We start from the raw sequence: 20,363 nt of genomic DNA, 5'->3' as shown, positions 1-20,363 counted from the left end.
AAGTGATTCAGTTTTTTTCCATAGGAATTTTCCCGTACATTTTACAGTCCATAGTTTAACTGTACACAGTCTAAAGCCACAGTGAACTATGATTACATCCATTTCATCTTTACAATGTGCAAAATCCTCCTGGGAGACGGGGCTGACAGTAGTATGAGCAAAACCAAAAAAAAAACATTGCAAAACATGAGCAAATAAGAGCGGCAACAACAAAAAGCACTTCATATTCGGAACAGTGTGCATGACCCAACACATGGAAGCAGAAATTGGTCCCTTAATTCCCTTCTGATGCGAGTCGACCTTCACTGCCGAGAAACTTCCAAGTTTCAGTGGTTTTAACCAAAAAGTCCCATTTTTACCCCCAAAACAGCAAAAATGACCAGTGAGAGAGGAAACACAGACAAGGATGGAAACCGGTTCTCATCCAGCGGCCACAACAGCTGGAATATCTGTGAAGTGTTTCAACATGGAGTAAAAATAAACCCTCCAAATGACAGCTGAGAACACATCAGCTCACCAGATTCACCAGCATTTGGTTGGTGGAAGTTTCCCAAAGCAAAGAGTTTAAAAAAAAAATAAGATCAGTCATCCTGCGCTCTGGAGACGGTGGATGGACTGCAGCAACAGTGGGAGGCTGGACATGACTCATGTTAAAAAGCTGCATTAAATTACAAAAAGAAAATGACAGGATGGTTAAAGAAAATCGGGTTAAAATCTACACAGACTGCAGGTAAAAACTAAGGCCTTCAAACACGACGAGGGGACAAAACATTCAGCTGGATTTTGCAGGCAGTGTGGTTTCAAGTCGATAAATATATATATATATATAGATTTTATATATGTGTATAAATGTATTAATTTAAACTTGTCATACATATTCCACTTCAGTTTGATTCAAAGAGCTTCAGCCAGTGTTTCCTTCACAGACAGACACGAACACACTCCCACAACAGAGACGTAAAATCATCCTCCAAAATTTGTCGGAATTTAAAAAAAAAAAAAAAAAAAAGGAAAATAAACATTTAATCCCTGATTATATACATGATGATTCTTCTAGATATGAACAGCACACACTTCTAAACCTTCCTCTATAAATTATCGTCTCTATAAATTAATTATCTATTGTGTTAAATGTGCAGGTGGTCCGCCGAGCGCTCCCCCTCCTCCGAGCTGTTTCCCATCATGATAAATGCTTTGCTTTATTTTTTAAAATCAGAGCTGAAAAACAAAAGCGTAAAATTAAAAGAAGAAAGAATTATGAAAGCGAGGGAGGAACTAAACTGCAGCGACAGAAAAAAAGAAAATAAAGACAAGTTTATAAAATGGACCGAGTTGGTGGGCGGGGCCAAACAGACAGGGTGGGCGGGTCAGGTGATGTCAGTATAGGGGGCGTGGCCTCAGTCTGGTGTGGCCTGCGAGCCGAGTGGCGTCAGCGTGGCGGGAAACATCAGAACTTTGGCCTGCATGAAGGAAAGATCGGGCAGACCTGCGATGACTTTGGCCGCCTCCTCGCTCAGATTCTCCTCTTTCCTCGGCTTCCTGTCAAACAGGAAGAGACACCAGGTGTTACAGGTCTGACCACAAACCTGTTTACCAAAGAAACACGAAAAGTCCGCCAATACAAAATGTTTTGATGGCAACGGAGGAAGCACCAACATCTGAGAGATGATACAAACATGGCTTCACAGAGTTTGAACAGAAAACAGATGGCTGGATCTTCTTCTACACTTTTCTCGTATTCAGACAGAAAACGAGACATCACATAACCCTCGACACTCATCTGCTGTCTGTTTGACCTCTGACCTGGTGGAGGTGCTGGTCTTATCCATGGTGGACATCAGGCGGGCGAAGGCATCGGCCACCCGGCTGCCGGAGCTGCCAGGGTCCAGCTTGGCCGTTGTCAGCTCATACAGCTCGGGGTCTACGCCTGAACCGAAAACAAAAATGAGAGTTAACAAACACAAACGAGGTTCGCTCTGCGAAGAGCGGCTGTTAGCCAGATCGAACGCAGCCAGGATCAAACGACCTTTGACCTTTAGATGATTGAACTTTGTCCATTATAAATATTTTCTTTTTTTCTCTTCACTTTAGTCTTTACTTAAATCAGATGGTTTTTATTTTCCATCTCATGTTAAGCATTGTCTTCATTTTTATCTTATTTTTCCAATGAATATCAAATCTCTCACACACAGTTTTTTTTTTTTTTTTAAATGTTGACAGTTAAAAAATTCCACATTAAAAGGGGCCTCAGGTGACGCACATTGACACTTTTCTTCCCACATTAAAAGGATATTTGTGCCTTTTGTGTTGACCGGATGTTGAACACAGTACCTGTGTCCGCTGCACATCAAACCACTCAAACAGTAAGTGAAGCTTTCAGGCGGTTTTGGCTCGAGCACGTTTGATGTGACCCAGACTGCAGCCAGCAGGCATGCTCACTATCACAGTCATCAACTGTCTGACTGGTCCTGTAGTCTCCCACAGACGCATGTTAGGGGGGAAGCAGGGCTGGGAGGCTAATTTAAAGACGAGGAGCGGTAGAGGAGGTGAGGAGGAAGAAAATGGCAGAAGAGGAGGAGGAGGAGGAGGAGGAGGAGGAGGAGGAGGCCGTGAGCAGCTGCTGACCTGGGATGGACGGTGAGCTGGAGGAGCCTGAATCCTCCACAGGACCAAAGAAATCCAGGTTTAACAGAGACGAGCCTCCGCTCGCTGCACAGCCGGGGGGGCGGCCGAGGTTAACAAACACCAACAGACAGACAGAGAGAGAGAGAAGAAACCAGAAACATGCAGCGGTGTCAGTGATCAGAGAGTAGAATCAGCTACATGACAACTGTTAGACTGGTTTGGTTTCGACAGTTTGACCACAAGTCTTCATGCAGAGCGGCCATGTTGTTTAGATCATGAACAGGTTTAAAGGAAAGATCCACCATCACATCCTCTCACTGCGGCTATGAAAATACGTCTGTGGCGCTATTATCAAAACCTTTCAAGTCGCCGAATGTGGCTAATTGACCAGTTTTGACTTGATCGGACTGTTTAGAATCCTGATTCAGTGTCATCAAGTCACAATATCGACCAATATACGAGTTCTCAGAGGCTATGAGGGCTTCTTCAAATTACCTTTCTAAAATGCAAAAACATTGATTTTAAAACGACCAATTATTTTTTCCCACATCCGTGTAGGTGAAGGGTCCTGAGACTCATCATGTTTCTTCACTTCCTTCAGTCCACATCACAGAACCTATTATTGGCAAAGTTAATCGCCGACAGCGTTGCAATGTTAGTGTGGATTTTTCCTTTAAAGAACAAGGTTTTCAAACCAGCGGTCACACGCTGCAGACACGCTTCCATCATCTGATTGGCCCTGAATCAGCACAAGTGGCTGCCGAATTTTGGACTGAAGCGTCTGCAGACAGCGACTCTCAGGAATCACTACGAGGGTTAGAAAAGGGTGAGAAGAGCGAGGAGGAGTGGGCGGGGAGGGTTCGGGGCGGAGGTGGCGCAGGTCACCTACCGTCCAGAGGGTTGGTAAGGCCACTGCTGCTCCAGTCGAACTGGACGGGTGGGAGCGCCTCCGGCTGGAGGAGCGAGAGGAGGTCAAACAGTCAGTGAGGCCAAAGTGAGGATCACTTCATACTACACACACATACAAGGGGGTGTTATTATGTCTCCCCCTGCTGGTTGGATTTAAAACTGATCAGTGAGTGTGAACACTGAATGTACCTGTTGTATGTGTGTGTATCACTACAGCACCAAATGTGGATTAATCCACCACTGAAAAAAGTCCCCAAGCCTTATATTTAAACATTAGAGACAATGTGCCTCTGGTGGCTGTTAAAAACACTTGAAGTGTTTCAGACGCCCTGAGGTCCCACCTGGACTGTGTCTGAGGGACAGGAGCTTTTCTCTGGAGCCACTGGAGGCGCCTGGGCTATAGAAGCGATCATCTCTGCTGCAGAGACGGGCTTCACGGGCTCTTTGGTTGGTTCCAGCATCCCCTACAAACAGCAGACCGACAGAGAAACAGACACTGCTGATGACCTGCAGGAAGTTACGAAGATACCAAACACATAAAGAGGCGCTTTGGGGAAATGTCTATAAAACATCTACAATATTTCCATTTGATGGACAGATACAACCCCAAAACACACGGGTCTGGGTTTGAATACGTCACTCGGTGTTAACGTCACATAGCTTCAATGAAAAATCAGAACAAGTAGAGGACTAATAAAGGCATTCTGATTCTGATAATCCTGCTGCATAATGTGATTAAGATTACTGTTCTAAATTAATGAATTAAAACATTACTATTGGCCTTTCATTCAATAAGGGCTGAAGCTAATGATTCTTGTCATGAATGAAACAAATGATATTAAAGACGTTTTAGCGTTGCTGAGAAGCTACTCTGTTTGTGGATGGTGGTTCTACCGTGCATGAGCAACAGAAAGCATATGATGAGCTGAACGGAGGTGAAGGAGGCGGATGACTCACCAGGCCGGCAGCATACATAGGCACGATGACCGGCTGCTTCTTCTGTCCTGTGAACAACTGCAGGCATTAAAGCAGCAGGTTAGAAAACCTTCATATACCAATCCTGCTTCTGCTATCAAAAGAATTTGTCTGCCACACAAGCTTGTTTGGGAAGAGGAAAGTGGAACTGGATGTCTTTTACAGCTGCCAGCAGAAGTTAATAAAGGTCACAGATTACTTGATGTGTCATTAAATCTCTTCTAAAAATACACTTTTCACAGATCAGAAGGTGATTTGCATATTTCCATATTCAAAGGTACTTATAAGATGTCACAGTCCCAGTGAACATCCAGGGAAGGGACACTGAGATGGTGACATCTTATAAGTACCTGGGTGTTCATCTGAACAACAAACTGGACTGGGCTCATAACACCACTGCACTTTGTAAGAAAGGACAGAGCAGACTCTATCTGCTCAGGAGGCTGAGGTCTTTCGGGGTGTGTGGGGCACTCCTGAAGACCTTCTTTGACTCTGTTGTGGCCTCTGCCATTTTCTACGGTGTAATCTGCTGGGGGAGCAGCATCACAGCAGCTGACAGGAAGAGGCTGGACAAACTCATCAGGAAGGCCAGCTCTGTCCTGGGATGCCCTCTGGAACAGGTGGAGGAGGTGGGGGAGAGGAGGATGACAGCCAAGCTGTCCTCCATGACAGTCAATGACTCCCACCCCCTCCAACACACACTCACTGCACTGAGGAGCTCCATCAGTGACAGGATGCTACATCCAAAGTGTGTGAAGGAGCGGCATCGCAGGTCATTCCTTCCTGCAGCTGTCAGACTGTACAACAGAAACTGCTCCAAGTAACCTGTGAATTATCAGTGCAATAACCTGTGCAATAATCTGTGCAATGCAAATACTATTTCTAATTTCTTAAGACGATGTTTATTTTTATTCCACTCTTTTGTATATACCTATTGCTTTTACTCCATCCGCTTTATTGGTGCTACTGTAACTGGAATTTCCCCTTGCAGGACTAATAAAGGAATATTGAATCTGGAATTGAAAAAGGTCATCATAATGTTGTGAAGTTTTGGCCTTTTCAGATTCTGATTCAAATCAACTATAATCTAAATGACTTCTGCTCATTTTAAAGAGCGTATTAGGATGCTTCTACGTTTCTGTCATTTCCACTTCTTATCCAGCTGAGGCAGCGAGCTGTTTGGAGCATTAGGGTCCAGTGGATACTTACAATGTTTCGGGTGTCGATGCCCAGGCAGCAGAGTAGTGCTTTGTTGCAGTGGGAGCCCCCCCACTGGTATCTGAGGCCGAATGCTTCGTGGATGTCCTGAAGCTGCGTCCACACACCACCAAGCGCAGACCTGCACCGACCAATAAGATGCAGCAGACTCAAAGATTCATACAGTTGGTAACAAAATCAGGTGTGACTGAGGGAATGCATCATTAGTTTACTGATTGAAACAATATTTTATGTACTCCAATAATGACTTTACTCGTCACTAGAGTACAGTCACGAAAAAGAAAAAATCCATCTCGGCAACACACACAAGGAGTCAGAGTTGAGGCTTGCAGACAGTTTAAGTTTCTTATTAATTTACTCATGAGAAGCATTAAATGTGAGTTTCCATTAAAGAAAGCCGTGACTCAGATTTCACGTCGCTGAGACTGAACAGGGAACAGCAGAACAATTGGTAGCTGCTAATAAATATGCAAAACTTACATCTTTCAGAAATCAAACAAGCTGCTCAACACGTGTTGCTTTAGAAGACTTTCTGATACAGTTTCCATGTTTCATGGTTAAATCTGTGGCCCACTGAGGAGGCAAAGGCTCACCTGTTGCATGGCGACCTCATCTCCTCCTCTTCGGCTCCTGGCTGTGGTTTGTCCTCTGGAGGTCCCAGCAGGATCTTCAGGGACGCCACCTCGTCCTCCACCGAGGAAACGGCTGTTTGAGGGAAGCTGCTCTGAAACAGCTTCTCCAGACGGCTCGACAGCGACGCCTGCAGAGAGCACAGCAGCTGATTACTCGCATCCTCCTAAACAAATCTTCCACATGGCTGACTGAAGTCAGAGCGTGTTAATGCAACCTAGAGAAACAAAGTGCTGATTTGTTTAGCAAGTTATCATCACAGAGCCTTTCACACCGGCAGCTGTACTCGGGAATCTTCTGTTCATTTTCTCTATCAGGCTCATGAATAAACTGAAGGTGAAGCTGAAGAACTAATCCAGGATTTTTTTCCTCCCATTAGGCCTCAAACTCACAGCAATCTTTATTTATAATATTAACAAAAGTCATACAGATTCCTACTACTTGACATCATACGTCCTGCATTGTGACTATTGCACATGCACACATTGCGATGTTGATGTTGAAACAATATATCCTGCAGCATTACTCCTCACCACACCCAGCTGTGCTGTTAGGTGTTAGGTCAAGGCTGCAGGAGAAGATACCTTCCAACCCATACGAGCCAGAGCAGCTGTGTCTTTACTCCTTCCAAACCAAATGTGGTGTTACACTATAAGTGCATTCACTCCTCAGACTGTTTTGAAAATACCAGTTTAGTGTGGAGAGAGAGGAAACACACTTGTTATGCTGGCCATTTGCCAACACTGCACGATGAAACACGAGGTCCCTTCGTTACTGATACAGCTGTGAATGAAACCTGCGCTAAGCAGCAGAGTTGGACTCACGACAAGTCTGCGTGTTAATCTGACAGGAATGTACTTTAGTTTAAATGTGCGAGCAAGCCACATCATCAGAGCCTGAAGGAGTGTTTCTACACTCTGAATCAACATCAGTGTGTGTGTGTCACTGTTCCTGCACACCTATCCATTTGCACAGACAGCAGACGTCCTCCTCCACGGTCCACACACGCCACTTGGCATCACACACACTGGGTCATTTCAGGACACCCTCTGATGTGTGTGTCCTGTTGGCAAAGTTAAGCCTCTGTTCCACTTCAGCACATCAAAATGATGACCCCTCTCTCATTAATGGGTCAGTTAATGTTTAATACAAACAGTGGAAGTTGGTATAACGGCTGTGACTTAGTTGAAGAGGAATAAACACAACTAGAAACTGATTTAAATGTGATCTTTTGAAAACAGCTTCCTCTTTTGGTTCTTGTGGTTCTACATGTATTACTGTCAAATCTGGACTGTAAAAAGCGTGTTATCTAATTGTCAAGTGTGAGCTTTTATGGCTGAGAGAAAACAAGTTATTATTTAGCAAAATTACCTCACTTTGAATAAATTGAGGTCTTTATTTCAGGAGAGATATTTCTATGTATCAGTGTATATGACACCTATAAGTTAGGAGAAACTGCAGATATCACTATCATTAAGTGATAAAAACCTTTTTTTTTTGGTATTTAGATTAACTGATTTGTTAATTCTGCTCAACTTGGGCCTCATTTTTTGCTATTTATTAACTCCTCATTTCCTTGAACATCTGTCTCCAAACTGTTTCTACACTACAAAGCTCTACATAAATAAAATCCACCTGAGATGATCATACGGGTTCATGGATGGATGACTCTGCACCCATGATGTTTCCCAGTCTGACCAGTTTATCTCCCACGGTGCTTACCGACTGTCTGTCTGTCCTGCTGGCTTCCTCACTGACAGCAGGAGGTTCACTTTCATGCCACTCCTCTTCCTCCTCCTGCTCCTGCTCCTCTCTGCTCTCTGCAGGAGGAGCGATGCTCTGTTCTGTGCTAAATGCTGCCCAGGACTCCCCCTCCACCTGCTGCTCCTGCTCCAACTCCCCAAAGGCGCTCCACCCTGATTCCGCCGCACTGTCTGGGCCTTCAGCAGCTGAGCTGAAATTCCCAAAACTGTCACTGACGGGGAAGTCTGCAAACTTGCCTCCATCCTCCCCCTCGTTTTCACTGGTGTGAAATTTGGGGGAGTTAAAGTCACCAAAATCGTCATCGTCCTTGGTGTTTGTAGCTTCCTGTGCTGAGCTGTGTGACCTGCTCTGCTCCTGATGGGCATCCAGCTGGTCAAAATCAGCAAAGCCCTGCCCACTGAATGAGCCGGCGTCTCCAAAGTCCCCAAAGTCCTCGTCCTCATCGTCCTCTGCCAACTGACTGTGGTCGGCGGGTGTGGCAGTTTCCCCTTGGAGTGGTGGAGAGGGCACTGAGCCTGTGGTGCTCATGTCGCCGTACTCCTCAAGAGCGTCTGTTGACAGTGGCCGGCCGAACGATGTTTCTGTCTCCGTTTCTGTCTCAGTGTCGTTACCGGAGCCCTTCCCGTCTGACTGTCCCATCTCACCATCGCCAGCTGCATCAGGTGAGAGGTCGTGTTCACTGCAGCCCGCAGCATCTTTGGAATCTTCCCTGTCAGCTACATCCACCCCGTTTAGAGTGAGGGGTTTGTTAGTGCAAACTGCCTCTGAGGCGAAGTGCTCCTGGGCAAAGGCTACGTCCCTTTGTGGAGAATCTGCATCTGTGTGAGAGCCCCGGTCCGTGTTGCACGAGCCGTCCGGGGCCTCAGCAGGAACAGATATGGAATCAGAACTGGATGTGTTGGGGCCAGTTCTGTTTGTGTCCCTGACATTGTCCTCTGAGGTCGTTCCCTGCACTACATTCCAGTGCTCATGGGGGCAGGGAGGCTCTCCCAGCCAGCTACCCTCTGTGGGGTTGTCCAAGTCCTCATTTGCCGTCTGGCTGAGGTGTCCTTCAGCACTGGAAAAAGCAGCAAAGTCTGCAAAATCGTCCTCTGGGCTTCCAACAGGGACGCTGCCTGTGTCCTCAGTGGACGTTCCTTTTAAAAGAGAGTGGACAGAATTCTGTGAGGAAGGGCTTCCCTGAACATCGAAGGTTGCAAACCCATTTGTTAGCACCTCTGTGCCTCCACCGTTGCAATCAGCAGGTTCGCTGTCAACTGTGTCACTGACTGAGATATCTATGGAGCTGGGGAGGACCTTTTTCATCTCAGTTCTTTCTGAGGGACTGCTGCCCAGGTGGCTCGCTGGCACAACGCCATTAGCCTTGGACAGCTCATTACTGGTGCTGTGTGTGCCATTGGAGGAGCTGTGGCTGAATCCCATCACTCCTCTGTTGTTAATGAGCTCAGGTGGGGAGGTGGCGTTCAGAGCTTGGGTCTGGTTGAAAGTGGTTGGGGTGTCAAATTCTGTGAAGCTGATGCTGTTTGGGACGCCTGAGAAGGTGCCAAAGTCTCCAAACTCGTTGTCCTCTTCCTCTGTACCGTCCTCCATCGGTGGCGGAGAGGAGGAGTATATGCGGATGACATCTGGCTCCATGATTCTCTGGCAATCAACAAACCCTCCTGGCTACACCTGAGACAGTGAGAACAGACGTCATCAGACACAAATAATCTGTCACAACAGATATATTAATAAATATACATGTGTATAAGACACATTCTGTCCTCATAAACACAAGAAGTAAATAAGGACAGCTATCAGTGGTGCTCCAGGACCAATTAGCTTGATGTGTGGATTGAGCAAAGCATAAATTGAATTACTCAAGCACTTAAAGAGGACAGATTGGAGTCAAATTGACAGTAATAGAGTAGTAATGAGAAACAAGTGCTGTGATATATAAAAAGAAACATAGCTGTAACAAAAAGGGTTAGTGAGAACAAAAATCCTGATGACTCAGACCAGTCTGCATCTTCTGTCTTATAATCTCTTCAATTCATGTGATGTTTACACAGACCCAGTAAATAACCTGAGGGCAAGATGTGGCAGACAAACAGTGCCTCTATGAATCAACTCTGCCTTGTCAACACGTAGAAATTAACCTTGGTTTTACATCTACTATTTCCCCTCTAATGTTTAGTTAACATACTTGCATTTTGTTGACAAAACCTCCTTTCCAAAAGTGAAACAGAGACGTTATCAACATTTCCTTGGGCAAAGTTCCTGAATGTCCTCCAAAAGCCTAATCATTGTAGGTGTTGGCATCATTTTACATACGCAACACGTATGAACTTATGATTAAACTAGAATCACAGAAACAATCCACATATCCTCAAGGACTTTTTAAACCTATCAGTACATCTGTTCCCTCTGGTATATAATTTTTACCTGCAGTGTTTTATCAGCGAGACAAAAAATAGAAAGAGTATTTGAGGATTAAGAGCATATCTTCCAAAACCATGGTAAGGTGTGTTAAATGCACCAAAGTGTTTCAAACTCAAGAAAAAGAAGCTCAATTTTGCAATGTAATCATCAAACAAGAGTTAGTTAACACTTGATTCCATGTGTCCATCAAATGTCTTAATGTTTAAACTGGAGTCAAATTCTTTAGAAGTGCCCACATACTTGGCCCAAAAAGACAATTCTGATGCAGAAAGTTTCCTTGCAAAATCTAGACAATTTGGTGCTAATTAAAGGAAAAAAACAGAGAAAGGAAGCCAGTTTTCCTGTTAGCTTAATTAGATGTTAGAAGTTGAAGCAAAAGCTCTAGTTAAACCAAAGTGAATATTTCATCTTCTGCCTTTTATTGTTGGAAACTTTAATCTTAGTACAAGTTGGAGTGCATGCTTTCCACAGCCCTCCCTGGTTCCAGCTTCCTAAATGTGAGGATTTGCTGCTTTCCTGTCTTTTATAGTCACTGTAAACTGAACAGATTTTGTTTTTTTTATATTTTTTATAACATTTTGTAATTGACATGTTAAATCAATTGTTTGAAATAATCAAGAGATTATTTTACAATTAGAATAATCACTGGTGGCAGCTGTACTTGAGGATTGGAAATGCATCAAATTAACCCAATTTTATCAGTAATTAATGCTAGTAAGTTATTCTGAATTTACAATCCTGTAAAACTAAGTGTTACCCAAAACTTTCTGATACTAAAGTAAGTTTACATGAGAACCACAAGCTGGAGTTTCTTCCCACCTGGACTTTACCTGAAAGAGGAGACTCTGTTTGCATTCTTAACCACCAACCGGAGCAGTGGGTGGCGTTTCAAACGTGTATTTGCTTTGTTGGCCTTATCTCACAAAATACCTGAGAGCAGGTATATTACCAGTGTGCTGACATGGACTACAGGCATGCAAGTTCAGAAAGACAAGCTAACAATGAAGGCACATGTTCAACATTTGTTCCCAAGAAAACTAATGTTACACAGGCATCTGTACCCCCAGTCCCCTTTAAAGCATTTAATTTGTCTGTCTGCAGAACTCAATGAACCTCTTCGCAGACCGAGTTGAGTCATCCCAACAGACTGAGTCCGAATAAGCAGGTGTTTAGGACCAGCACTTTGACCGATAACAAATTCAAAGAGAGTTAATTTATTAGCTAACATAATGTGTTATCTATTAAGACGAGCTGTCACCTTCATGACAAGGTTGGCCCCTTTGGACAGCTGTCTATTTCAGGAACTATGCGATCAAGATCTACCTGTTTGGGCAACTTAGCCAAGTTTCATACATTTTTCCTCACGCCTGACGTTGGTCTTAAAGTGCAGCTTGCAGGCTAACGTAGCTAAATCGGTAACGTCTAGCTTAGCAGGCTAACAGACTGGCTAGTGTCATCGTTAGCTCAGTAGAAAGCTGACAGTTGATTGGAGTCGTTATATAGTACAGAAAATGACTAGACTGGGATTAATCTGATATGAAGCTAACAGTTACCAGTTACCAGGAGGCATCTAATTAAACTACAAGGCCGACATACTTCGTTGAGAGGGGGTGTAACTGTAGCTAATGTAGCTTAGCTTGGTTAGCCTGTGTAGAAAACCAAAAGCCAAGCTAAACTAACCATGTTGCTATGAGCCATGTTACCAGTTAATTCGTTTGCTGTCACTTTGTCGAGTTGGTTATATTTTTAAACAAAAACATTAAAGAGTCATATCAGACATATAAAGGTTCGTAAATCAACACCATCAGATACAAGTGAGAAGTCAACTACCTTAGCTAACTACGCAGCTAGCTAACACTAACGACAACAACAAGCATCTTCCCTGAACGTCTAGTTAGCTTTAGCTTTAGCTTATCCTCATCATTCAGCTAGGTTTGACAGCAGGTGTCTTCGTAACCAAAAGAAACACTTGAGCTGACCGTGAGATGTTGTCCACTGATTTCCATGACTCAGTTAAAGACAGAACTGTCCATACGTTGTCAGACGAAGCCAGCTGAACAGCGCAGGACGGCTGAAACTGAAGCAGAAACTGAAGGTTGAGTCAGCCGGCGGCTGCTGCTACCCTGCCTCAATATCACCCAGCATGCACCGCTGTGGCAGGTTGGCTCTCGGCTTGTTCAGTTCTTCCAAAACTTTCCGCGTTTAACAGGTACAGCTGTTAAAACTAACGTTATACACCTGAGCAAAGACACTGAAACTATTGGGTAACACTTGGTTTACTTGATTAGGAATATTGTAGGACTGATTCCCAGCACGCTGATATTTAAGCGCTTTATCGATTCTGTACTTCAGTACAGACTACCCAGCTAGCAATGCGGCCCGGCTCCGGGAGAAGTGAGGCAGAGGAACATAACAAAATAGTGGAATTTAAATACACGAAACGAACCAGGAAAACACCGTAAAAGATATTGGGAACATATTTGAAAAAATAAATAAATAAATAAAAATACATTAAAAAATAGCAGTATAATACATAGACATCCTTTGTAAAATATCCCGGATTTATTATGAAATACCTTGAAAGTATCATTAAAATATCCAAAAAATCAGAATCAGAATCAACTTTAATTGCCAAGAATATGTGCAAATACAGGGAATCTGACTCCGGCTCAGTAGAACATCAGAAACATCTAGAAGTCCTTCATTCTTTGTTTTCTCATAATCAAAAAATACAATTCAACAAAAAATATGCAACAAAATATACAAAAAATCCCACCAATGGGTCTTTTTTTCTGTCCAGTCTCGAATGACAGTTTCTCAGGAAACTTTCTACAACCAGAGGCAGGATTTAAGAAACACTGGGAAAGGGAGACCGAGACCCCCTACTGCATCCCCCACCCCTCAGAAAATCTGGACCAAAACAACATCTTTTCTGCATAATGAATCTTAATTACTTCATATGTTTTGTTTTGTTTTCATTCTCTGTTCTTTTGGTCAGTCCCACAGGTCCCTAAAACCCCCCAAAATACCAGGAAAACACACTGCAGTACAATTGTACAAACTGTATACAGTACTATGATCATATTTACATGACAATGACTGTTTTGTAAGACATTCTGGGAACAATCTCCAAATGGATGAAGCAAAATGGTACAAGTGCCAGCATGTTGTAGCCTGCTGATCACTAAAAGTTACTCAGTGCCTAAAATTCAAGAATATAAAAAGTTCATAATAAAATAAAAGTAAAAAATTCACGACATCCACCAACATCCCAAACATAGAGTGAAGTTAACATTTTGAATATAAGGCTTTTGCTTACAGTGAATACGAGTGATGCATTGACTAATCAATGCAGATTTACTCATTCAATCATTAGCAGACAGCCGTGTCTGCATGTAGTTCTGAGTGGGTCTGATTATCGCTCAGCTTCATACACATGTAGCATAAAAGGAAAACTAAGCTCTTCAATGTCCCGTCTTAAACTGTGTGCTTCATACATTATCCAACCCACAAACAAATACCGATACAAATACCAAATGTCCGCAGTGAACACACACCGCATTCAGACGAGGTGAGTCCTGGCAGTTTGTGACATCACTTCTCCTTCAAGCCAGTTTAGTGATGGCGATGCTGCCTTTGACCCACAATGTGTCGATGTTGCCGAGCGACGTCACTCTGTGGAAGAAGTCAAACAGCTGCTGCCCGTCCACAAACACACGAAAGCGACTATGTTCACAGTAGATCTCAAGCTGGGAGGAGAGATGAGACACAAGTGGACGTTTGGTCAGTTTCATGTCGAAGGTTTTAAGGTGAATCCTGACACAGACATCAGGTATTTACACATTAGCATGATGAGTCGAAACAGCTGGGGGTCAAATCTGAAGCCTGTCAAGTGACATTATGAGGGCTGTTAATAGTCTCTCCAGTACAAAGCAACATTTTGACTGCAAACTCCAGACCGACCAGCTTAACAGCGAGCTTGGCCTCATGGTTTGACTGCTCCATGTCATATCATCTGGAAGCAGCAGCCTGAATTTGGGCTGAGAGGGACGTTTATTACATTTGTTTGGACGACATGTTTGATTCCTCGCTGAAGAGCAGTTGCAGTTTGCTATATTTCAAATACCAATACAAATCCTTCATAATACACTATTAGTATGCTTCATTAATTTCGCTTCATTTGAAGTATATTTTCAACACATTGGTGATATAAAACAATTGTGCTGCAGTGGGTTTTGAATGCTCATGAATCCTTATTTCCACTGGTGTACTTCAGTTCACTTAGAAAAGTTGTAGCAAGTTACCATACTATTTACACTTCAAGTTTACTCAAGGACTACTTGAGTTCACACAAAAATAGTGCAAAGTGTACTTAGTACATTCTTCAAAAAGTATTTTAAGTATGGTACTTTGTCACCTGGGGCTCATAGTACTGAGTAGGGGTGTGTCATATCATATCATTCATGATGATATGATAAAAAATGTATATCATGATAATGACAACAGTCCCACTTGTTCACATAATGATGTCATATGGTTACACATAGCAACAACAAGCGTGGCTGACAGTGACAGTAACACTGCTGCATGCTCCTCGAGGAGCAACTTCAGGAGTGTACAAGTGTTTCAAGATCAGATGTACAATAAACAAGCCTGTGTGACAGCATGAAGCAGCCAGCACTCATCGAAGCCTGACGTTTGGTTTTACTCTCTAAATGTTGGCAGTACAAACAGCTGCAGCTGCCATCTCTCACTGAGGCTGGAGGCTGCTGCACACATTCACAGGCGGTGGACAGATGTGGGTACCTTGAACGGCTGGTCTCTGATGAAGGGGAAGAAAGGGATGCTGCTGTCAGCCTCTCCCCAGGATCCAGACTCACAGGCTCTGCGCAGGACTTGTCGGTCCCTGAACCGAACACAAAGCTCCAGAGCCACATCTGGCGGAGGCTCTCTGGATGTTCCACGACCGCACGTCAGGGCAACGTAGAACCTAACGGAGGGACAAACAGCGGCCATAAATCTGACACGTCTCTGACTTTCTGTGAAGGATTCAGATTATCCTGCAACTGACCATAAACAGCAGAGAGCACACGGTGGCTCACAGAAGTGGAAGTCACAGCATTTACTTAAGTAAAAGTCACAGTGCCAGAGTGTACCCAGGTCAAAACGTTGTATACTTCAGGGTACTGAAAATATAAAAAGAAGCCATTTTTAAAAAAAAAATCATTGAGTACACTTTTACTTTTTGCTTTTAATTCAAAGTATGTTTGACATGTACTTTTAAAAAGTGTACTTCTAAATAGATGTCATGAAGTTTTAATTAAATGTTTTAAAAATGAATATACTAATTCGATACTTAAAGTGGTATTTCAAAGTACTTATGAAAAGTCTACTTTATTATAAGTTTATTATAAATTGGGCTTAAATGTACTTTTAAAAAGTGTACTGAGTTAGAAATACCTTTAATAGTAATAAGGTGTAGTTAAGGTGAAAACTGTATTTATTTTCAAGTCCATTGTAATACACTGTTAGCATGCTTAATGAAAGTGTACTTTAATTTCACTTCATTTGAAGTATATTTAAGTATATTTCAAACACATTGGTGATATAACACAGTTGTACTGCAGTGTGTTTTGAATGATGATTTTCACTGGTGTACTTCAGTACACTTAAAATTTGTAAAAAGTTGTACCAACTTAGCATACTATTTACACTTCAAGTACACTAGTACTTAGTATTATTCAGTGGTACTCAAGGACTATTTGAATACACTCAAGTATAATTGAAGGTGACAAAAATACCTTCTTAAAAAAGCATAATGTAAGTATTATATGAACATGAAAAGACTCAAGTGAAGTACAAGTACCTCAAATTTGGCCTGAAGTGAGATGCAATAAAAAGAATGCACTGGAAGGAAGGAGGATCAGACAAAGGAGAAGTTGAGTACTGATCCTGAGGGAAGGATAATGGATTGATAAAGGACAGTGGGAGTCACCTGAAGGTGTGTTTACCTGTCAGGACGGGGGTCCACCACACCAACCACTACAATCTTCTTCCCCGGCCGCATCCCACCTGTGATGTGACCTCTGAAAGGAACTGCCTGCACACGCAGACAGATTCACATGAAGACAAAGACAGGTGCAAAATATCCCTGACTTTTCTCATAAAATTACCAAAGTATCCTTGAAATTTTGTGACTTATCTCATAAAATTACAACGTCATTTGCTCCCACACCACATTTATGAAAGCATCATCATCTTTGTTCTCATAACATAACAATACATTTCTCATAATAGGCCTTCTGTGACTTTATTCTCATGAACTTAAGACTATGAATCAGAATACTTTACTAAAGGTGTCTGTCTGCTTGTCTTTTCTTGTCATTTCTGTGGATGTTACCAGATTTCTCTCAGTGTCTCTGTCAGCAGAGCGAACACTCGGTTTATTTTCATCAGTCGCACTTTTCTGTGGAAAAACCCATTTCTGAAAGAAAAAACACAGAAATTAGTTGAACTTCACTGGATCTGCTCTGCTGAAAAAGACTCCGGGGAGCATGAATATCCTCAGTGAAGCCAATGGACCTGACCATTACATTTTTATATGTGTTTGTACACAAGTGGACGGTTTTGGTTGTGGACGAAACATCAGGGGGTCATTGAAATCGATAGGATTCGTCCTCTGAGGATCAGGAGCTATCATAAAAATCTGACCTGCAGTTGTTGTGCAGATGTCTCACTTTGGACCAACATCACAATTCTTAACCGCCCGTCAATGGTGGAGGAAGTATTCTGCTCAGATACTCAAAAATACTCCACTACAACGAAGAGTATTTGAAAGGTGACTAGAATGTTGTCAAAGTACAGAAGTGTTAACTGCAAAATACTTACAGTATCAAAAGTAAAAGTACTCATTATGCAAGTGTTAAATTATTATAATATACTGTATTATTCTGCTTATATCACCAACAAATACATGTCACTGACAAAAACATTAAACTGGAGTCTAATGTCTGGCATGAAAAGATAACACTCAGAATATTCAAATGAAGTACAAGTACCTCAAAATTGTGCTTAAGTACAATACTTCAGGAAATGCACTTAGAATAACAGAATAAGGGTCTTTGTGACAAAGAATGACATAAAGCCGATTTGTGCCTTTCAGAAAGTTTGGAATAAAAGTAAAATTCTGTGTTTTATTGGCTGTTACAGGCAACTATCGACTTAATGAAGCGAAAGCACACGTTTATTACTGTGGCGTCACGTGCCGTATGATCAGCAAGTACTGCGTCTCACAGACCGGAAGTAGAATGAGTTCAGGTTTACCTCAGAAATAAAAGCAGCTGAGAGGAATCAGGCTTTGAGGTGTGATGCAGCGAGCTGTCAGTTGAAAAACAACCATCGGACTGGTACAGTTCAGACTACGTACCTATAAACGTTTTAAAACGCACAACATGAAGCTAAAAAGACACAGTTTGTCAGACTTTTAGAAACACTGAGGTCACGAGTCCCGCTTCTTTCAGTACAACTCCACCACCCTAAAAGTCTTTGTTCAGTTACGGCAAACAGATGTAATAATCTTAATCTTTTTACTCACATTCACAAATGTATTTTCTGTAACTTGTATGTACCCACATTGAACTCTAAATGTTTTGTCAAAGCTGTTCACGGCGCCAGGGTGTGTTTCTGCTGAACAACCAAATCCCTATATTTGAATTTATTTGTTTGGTCAAAAAACAATCAAATTTAAGTGTAATTGTAATCATACTCATTATGCAGAAAACCCCATTCAGAATAATGCATGTTCTTGTACTTCATCACTTTAATGCTGCAACTGAAAGAGGAGCTAATTTTAATGTAAAATAAAGCTTCCGCTGACGCGTCGATGAATGCCGCTTTTACTTTGTTAATTCTGACCGGATGTTGTTTCATTACGGTCGTCTTTACGCTCGCTGGAGCGCAGTTTGACATTCTTTCAAAACTAAGAAAACTCATTTTCAATCCGAACAGAAAGCATCGGAAAGGCGGGTCTGGGATCAGTTTCACTCTGATCCGGTTTCTCTGTGCTGGTTCATTATGTTTGATCTGCTACCTGTCGCTCAGGTGTGTAAACTCACCTTCCGGCCCTGCGCCGTCACTCTGTGTGTTTCAGCCATGTTGATTTGAAGAAAACAAACAGCAGAGAAATGAGCGGCAGGTCCAGTTTGTCTGCTTCCCACGTCTCCTGTCGACTGAGTGAGTCAATGCTGACGTAAAAGCTTCAACCTGGTTCACTACACACACACACACACACACACACACACACACACACTGCTCTGATAATCAGCTGCCCCTGCATGCCTTTCTCTCTCAGGTCAATAACAAGTGAACTTATTGTGAGGCTGTAACTGCAGGCAAAACAGCACACAGTAAACCCTCCTCGGGTTTGTGAACATTCCCTCCAGCATAGCGAAAGTATTTTAACATCAACACGTTTTATTCATCCCTGAAGACCAATTCCTCAGGCTTTTACTGATGGCTGACTTGACACTACTTGGTGTGCAAAAGCAAACTGTGGATTTACCTGCACGCCTGATGATAAGAGTGCAGAGTTCACACAGCCACAGGACGAGAATCGACCGGTTTACTGTGATGTGCTGCTGCAGCTCAACTCACAGCTATGTCCTTCGCTTCTGTTTTAATTTGCACAGTTCTTGTATACAATAAACCGCAGTTAAATGTGCCCTTTTCACAGTCAGATCATAAGAGACAGAGTACTGTACACACTCACTGTTTGAGTCTGCACGAGGGATTTACGACAGGAACATGAATACCGAATATCAGCAGACGTGTCCTTTAAAGCAGTGAGAGCTGCAGTAATAAGCCTCACACATTACTGTATGAACAGTACAGAGGTGGACAACAACTTCACGTCCAGCAGTCAAGGCCAAAGAAACTCACCTCTCAGGTCTGCAGCAGAGGCTCGGCGCAGCACTGCTCTATCTGTGGTTCTGCTTTTTCATGTCTCGTGTGGTTTGCAGAACAGTGAGCAGTCCTCACTGTCTTGTCACAACTTTCCTTTTCATTTTCCATGAGGAGAGAAAAAGAATGGGAGGAAGCAGGAGGACGTGAGGTCAAAGGAAAAGGGCCAGGGTGGAGGAGGAGGAGGAGGAGGAAGAGGAAACACGGGCAGCAGCAGCATCACAGGAGGCTTCATGTGTGCTGTTAATGTGTTTGTACATGCTGAGCAGGGCTGACAGCAGAAAACACCACTAACTACATAGTGTAAAATAACCTATTGCAGAATGTTTATTCTTTTTCTTCCTGTTTGTTGTTACGCATCAAAATACCAAGACAACTTCCTTGTACGTGAAAACTTACTTGGCAATAAACCAGTTTGTGACATGTAATAAAACACACGACATCGCCAACTCTATGCATTTTATTGTGAAAGCAGAAAATTACTTCATTGTTTACATAAAATCTTATAAAAAACCCCGTTTCAAGGTAAAAAACCCACATAAATAAGCAATAAGAAAACAAAAGATGTCGACAGTCATTTTTTAAAAATTGATTGAGGATCTTTGAAGAACAGGAGAATAATACAGTTTCAAAAAATTACATTAAAAAGATAAATTACACTTGAAAAAACAAACAAGCAAGTTCAGTGATCAACAAGCACTGTGAATTTTTAAATACAGTAACAAAGTAAAATATGAAATTCTTCCGTGTGCATCGTCCCTTTATGTCTGTCACACCCCTCAGTGGTTGACACAGATTTCGTTGTAGCCAATAGGAGTGCGGTGTCGCTGTGATGTAACCACTGTATCTTTAAACGAGGCAAT

General features: G+C 42.6%; 2 protein-coding genes across 3 annotated transcripts; both read right to left on the bottom strand.

Annotated features, from left to right (window-relative positions):
* Window positions 1-795: 795 nt before the first annotated feature.
* On the bottom strand, window positions 796-12,692 carry aftpha (aftiphilin a). 2 transcript variants are annotated; one of them, XM_070980724.1, is made up of 10 exons: window positions 12,522-12,692; window positions 8,080-9,792; window positions 6,321-6,487; window positions 5,719-5,848; window positions 4,492-4,548; window positions 3,876-3,998; window positions 3,515-3,578; window positions 2,626-2,709; window positions 1,804-1,927; window positions 796-1,539 (listed from the first exon to the last, which is right to left on the bottom strand). In XM_070980724.1, the coding sequence occupies exons 2-10, from the start codon at window positions 9,754-9,756 to the stop codon at window positions 1,398-1,400; spliced, it is 2,568 nt and encodes an 855-aa protein (XP_070836825.1). In that variant the 5' UTR covers window positions 9,757-9,792; window positions 12,522-12,692; the 3' UTR covers window positions 796-1,397. The 2 variants fall into 2 exon arrangements, with proteins under 2 accessions (XP_070836825.1, XP_070836831.1); XM_070980730.1 differs by lacking the exon at window positions 2,626-2,709.
* Window positions 12,693-14,102: 1,410 nt separating this feature from the next.
* Window positions 14,103-18,768, bottom strand: LOC139346879 (galectin-related protein-like). The gene is made up of 5 exons (XM_070986224.1): window positions 18,657-18,768; window positions 16,943-17,026; window positions 16,554-16,642; window positions 15,349-15,532; window positions 14,103-14,291 (listed from the first exon to the last, which is right to left on the bottom strand). Exons 1-5 carry the CDS (start codon window positions 18,693-18,695, stop codon window positions 14,148-14,150), a joined length of 540 nt encoding a protein of 179 aa, XP_070842325.1. The 5' UTR covers window positions 18,696-18,768; the 3' UTR covers window positions 14,103-14,147.
* Between the last annotated feature and the right edge of the window lie 1,595 nt (window positions 18,769-20,363).

Source organism: Chaetodon trifascialis, chromosome 2 (assembly GCF_039877785.1).
Source record: "Chaetodon trifascialis isolate fChaTrf1 chromosome 2, fChaTrf1.hap1, whole genome shotgun sequence".
In the NCBI taxonomy this organism is placed as follows: domain Eukaryota; kingdom Metazoa; phylum Chordata; class Actinopteri; order Chaetodontiformes; family Chaetodontidae; genus Chaetodon; species Chaetodon trifascialis.
This window is presented reverse-complemented; position numbering and strand designations above follow the sequence as displayed.

Bases quoted from the DNA above. Each gene is read 5' to 3' on its own strand.
- aftpha (XM_070980724.1), bottom strand. From the start codon at position 9,756: ATGGAGCCAGATGTCATCCGCATATACTCCTCCTCTCCGCCACCGATG. The intron at 4,549-5,718 runs GTAAGTATCCAC...TAATGCCTGCAG, and splicing joins GCATCGACACCCGAAACATT to TTGTTCACAGGACAGAAGAA. The intron at 3,999-4,491 runs GTGAGTCATCCG...TGCTGTTTGTAG, and splicing joins CTATGTATGCTGCCGGCCTG to GGGATGCTGGAACCAACCAA.
- LOC139346879 (XM_070986224.1), bottom strand. From the start codon at position 18,695: ATGGCTGAAACACACAGAGTGACGGCGCAGGGCCGGAAG. The intron at 17,027-18,656 runs GTGAGTTTACAC...TTTTTCTTTCAG, and splicing joins TGACGGCGCAGGGCCGGAAG to AAATGGGTTTTTCCACAGAA. The intron at 15,533-16,553 runs GTAAACACACCT...TCCCTCCGTTAG, and splicing joins GTGGACCCCCGTCCTGACAG to GTTCTACGTTGCCCTGACGT.